This window comes from Salmo salar, chromosome ssa07, assembly GCF_905237065.1.
Source record: "Salmo salar chromosome ssa07, Ssal_v3.1, whole genome shotgun sequence".
NCBI classification, from domain to species: Eukaryota; Metazoa; Chordata; class Actinopteri; order Salmoniformes; family Salmonidae; genus Salmo; species Salmo salar.
The window spans coordinates 65186032-65191031 of NC_059448.1; the positions used below are offsets into that span (position 1 = coordinate 65186032).

A 5000-nucleotide genomic window follows, 5' to 3' on the forward strand; every position below is an offset into this window, starting at 1 on the left:
ACACACACACACACACACACACACACAAACTGACCCAAGTGAGGACCCAGGAATCTTCCCCAAAAATATGTTTGGCTCTTAGCTCTCGCTGACTGACTGACGTTGAGGAGGCCAAAGAAAGACAAGGACAGGACAGAGAGGGAGGATGATGTTCTACCAGGCTCTGAGAGACTGGGTCTGCTTCCCAAAGAAAGACAAGGACAGGACAGAGAGGGAGGATGATGTTCTACCAGGCTCTGAGAGACTGGGTCTGCTTCCCAAAGAAAGACAAGGACAGGACAGAGAGGGAGGATGATGTTCTACCAGGCTCTGAGAGACTGGGTCTGCTTCCCAAAGAAAGACAAGGACAGGACAGAGAGGGAGGATGATGTTCTACCAGGCTCTGAGAGACTGGGTCTGCTTCCCCAAAGAAAGACAAGGACAGGACAGAGAGGGAGGATGATGTTCTACCAGGCTCTGAGAGACTGGGTCTGCTTCCCCAAATGGCACACTATTTCCCTACATAGTGCACTACTCTTGACAAGAGCCCTATGAGCCCTGGTCAAAAGAAGTGCACTAAATAAGGACTAGGGTGCCATTTGAGATACAGATTGAGAATAAGAGCAGATTCATTTGAGGTCACATTGTTTCAGCATGATAAATTATCCATGTAATCTCATCCACCCCCAAACAGCACAACCTCCCTCTCTGCTCCTCAGCCATGTAATACTGCTGAGACACAACCTCCCTCTCTGCTCCTCAGCCATGTAATACTGCTGAAACACCCATCTCCCTCTCTGCTCCTCAGCCATGTAATACTGCTGAAACACAACCTCCCTCTCTGCTCCTCAGCCATGTAATACTGCTGAAACACAACCTCCCTCTCTGCTCCTCAGCCATGTAATACTGCTGAGACACAACCTCCCTCTCTGCTCCTCAGCCATGTAATACTGCTGAAACACAACCTCCCCCTCTCTGCTCCTCAGCCATGTAATACTGCTGAAACACAACCTCCCTCTCTGCTCCTCAGCCATGTAATACTGCTGAGACACAACCTCCCTCTCTGCTCCTCAGCCATGTAATACTGCTGAGACACAACCTCCCCTCTCTGCTCCTCAGCCATGTAATACTGCTGAAACACAACCTCCCTCTCTGCTCCTCAGCCATGTAATACTGCTGAAACACAAACTCCCTCTCTGCTCCTCAGCCATGTAATACTGCTGAAACACAACCTCCCTCTCTGCTCCTCAGCCATGTAATACTGCTGAGACACAACCTCCCTCTCTGCTCCTCAGCCATGTAATACTGCTGAAACACAACCTCCCTCTCTGCTCCTCAGCCATGTAATACTGCTGAGACACAACCTCCCTCTCTGCTCCTCAGCCATGTAATACTGCTGAAACACAACCTCCCTCTCTGCTCCTCAGCCATGTAATACTGCTGAAACACAACCTCCCTCTCTGCTCCTCAGCCAGGTAATACTGCTGAAACACAACCTCCCTCTCTGCTCCTCAGCCATGTAATACTGCTGAAACACAACCTCCCTCTCTGCTCCTCAGCCATGTAATACTGCTGAGACACAACCTCCCCTCTCTGCTCCTCAGCCATGTAATACTGCTGAAACACAACCTCCCTCTCTGCTCCTCAGCCATGTAATACTGCTGAAACACAACCTCCCTCTCTGCTCCTCAGCCATGTAATACTGCTGAAACACAACCTCCCCTCTCTGCTCCTCAGCCATGTAATACTGCTGAAACACAACCTCCCTCTCTGCTCCTCAGCCATGTAATACTGCTGAAACACAACCTCCCTCTCTGCTCCTCAGCCATGTAATACTGCTGAAACACAACCTCCCTCTCTGCTCCTCAGCCATGTAATACTGCTGAGACACAACCTCCCTCTCTGCTCCTCAGCCATGTAATACTGCTGAGCCTGACTTTCTCTGTGAAACCTGACATGTAAACACAAACACAAACACTTTCTCCTTCTCCTCTATGGAGGCACTGGTAGCTAGGTCTCATGTTCTGCTGCAGGGTCACAGAAGAACCATTCTGGGTTGGTATTCTGGCTGGTTGATGACTACATGATGATGGTTTATCACAGAAGAACCATTCTGAGTTGGTATTCTGGCTGGTTGATGACTACATGATGATGGTTGATCACAGAAGAACCATTCTGGGTTGGTATTCTGGCTGGTTGATGACTACATGATGATGGTTGATCACAGAAGAACCATTCTGGGTTGGTATTCTGGCTGGTTGATGACTACGTGATGATGGTTGATCACAGAAGAACCATTCTGGGTTGGTATTCTGGCTGGTTGATGACTACGTGATGATGGTTGATTAGAGTGAACTCTGGAGTTATCGGACACAGGAAATCTGAAATGTATTCTTGAGGACAATGGGGAGAAATAATTTTCCTCTTGTCTTTTTGACTACTGGAGAAATGCTCAAACAACATGGTCTCATATTGCCATCTAGTGGCAGTCAGGAAAAGCAGGTCATGTGTTGCAATAGAGGTGAATCAATAGACTTGTGAATCAATAGAGTTGAGATTCAATAGAGTTGAGATTCAATAGAGTTGTGAATCAATAGAGTTGTGAATCATAAGAGTTGAGATTCAATAGAGTTGTGAATCAATAGAGTTGTGAATCATAAGAGTTGAGATTCAATAGAGTTGTGATTCAATAGAGTTGAGATTCAATAGAGTTGTGAACCAATAGAGTTGTGAATCAATAGAGTTGTGAATCAACAGAAAAGATTCACTATGACAGCAAATTCACTGAGTATCCTGAGTGAAACTCAGTTGTCTGTCTAATAGAGTTATGCCAAGAGGTGAGATTCTCCTTCCATCACACTCTTTGTACAGAACCATCCCCTTTAATCATCACTCTGACATACCTTCTTCTGGAGGACGTTGGCCTTGCGTTCCTTCACATCCAGCATGTCACCCCCCCATCCCCCCCCCCCCCCCACACACACACACCCAAACCACACACACACACACACATGGGACTAAATTATGAAAGATAAGAATTGAACTTTTGAATTCCGTAAAGTCAGTGTGGAAGAGGTGAACATATTATTGTTGTCTATCAACAATGAAAAGCCACCGGGTGTGATAATCTGGATGGGAAATGACTGAGATAATAGCAGGCGATATTGCCACTCCTATTTGCCACATCTTCAATCTAAGTCCACTAGAGAGCGAGAGCCCTCAGGCCTGGAGGGAAGCTAACGTCATTCCGCTACCTAAGAATAGTAAAGCCCCCTTTACTGGCACAAATAGCCCACCAATCAGCCTGTTACCAACACGTAGTAAAACTTCTGGAAACAAATGGTGTTTGACCAGATACAATGCTATTTTACAGTAAACAAATTGACAACAGAATTTCAGCACACTTATAGGGAAGGACATTCAACAAGCACGGCACCTTACACAAATGACTGATGATTGGCTGAGAAAAATTGATGATAAAATGATTGTGGGGGCTGTCTTGTTAGACTTCAGTGTAGCTTTTGACATCATTGATCATAGTTTGCTGCTGGAAAAACGTTATGGCTTTACACCCCTGCTATAATGTGGATAAAGAGTTACTTGTCTAACAGAACACAGAGGGTGTTCTTAAATGGAAGCCTTTTGGATATAATCCAGTTAGAATCAGGAATTCCCCAGGGTCGCTGTTTAGGCCCCTTGCTTTATTTCAATTTTTACTAACGTCATGCCACTGACTTTGAGTAAAGCCAGAGTTTCTATGTTTGAGGATGACTCAACACAATACACGTCGCTACTACAGCGACTGAAATCACTGCAACACTCAACAACGAGCTGCAGTTAGTTTCAGAGTGGGTGGCAAGGAATAAGTTAGCCCTAAATGTTTCTAAAACTAAAAGCATTATATTTGGAACAAAACACTCACTAAACCCTAAACCTCAACTAAAACTTGTAATAAGTAATGTGGAAATTGAGCAAGTTGAGATGACTAAACTGCTTGGAGTAACCCTAGATTGTAAACTGTCATGGTCTGTCCATAATAAAAGCGATGCTCTGCCTTCTTAACAACACTGTCTTACAGGCCCTACTTTTGTGGCACCTTGACTACTGTTCAGTCGTGTGGTCAGGTGCCACAAGAAAGGACTTAGGAAAATTGCAATTGGCTCAGAACAGGGCAGCACGTCTGGCCCTTGGATGTACACAGAGAGCTAATATTAATAATATGCATTTCTCTCCTGGCTGAAAGTGGAGGAGAGATTGACTTCATCACTACTTGTATTTATGAGAGGTATTGACATGTTGAATGCACTGAGCTGTCTGTCTAAACTACTGGCACACAGCTCGGACACCCATGCATACCCCACAAGACATGCCACAAGAGGTCTCTTCACAGTCCCCAAGTCCAGAACAGACTATGGGAGGCGCACAGTACTACATAGAGCCATGACTACATGGAACTCTATTCCACATCAGGTAACTGACGCAAGCAGTAAAATTACACACACACACACACACACACACACACACACACACACACACACACACACACACACACACACACACACACACACACACACACACACACACACACACACACACACACACACACACACACACACACACCACCCCCACACACACACAAAGACCCATACACACACGATGACATACGCACTATACATACAGATGGATTTAGTATGTAGATATGTGGTAGTGGTGGAGTAGGGGCCTGAGGGAACACAGTGTGTTGTGAAATCTGTGAATGTATTGTAATGTTTTAAATGGTATAAACTGCCTTAATGTTGCAGGACCCCAGGAAGAGTATCTTCTAATGGGGATCCATAATAAATACCAATACACACACAGCCTCCACCTCGCCCCGTACCTTCTTCTGCAGGACGTTGACCTTGCGCTCCTTGACCTCCAGCATGTCCTTGAGGTCGTGTACCTCTCTGCTGAGCGTCCCCTTCTCCTCAGACGTCTCCTGGATCCGGTTCGACTTCTTATTCAGCTGGGAATCTTTCTCT

General features: G+C 45.7%; 1 protein-coding gene across 1 annotated transcript in view; it reads right to left on the reverse strand.

The window, feature by feature from the left end:
- The window catches only part of LOC106576657 (ELKS/Rab6-interacting/CAST family member 1), a 634388-nt gene that overhangs the window by 415125 nt on the left and 214263 nt on the right, over nt 1-5000 (reverse strand). Inside the window, 1 exon segment of the mRNA XM_045722464.1 lies at nt 4859-5000. This exon segment is cut by the window's right edge and continues 26 nt beyond it. Coding sequence (XP_045578420.1) covers nt 4859-5000 — 142 coding nt within the window.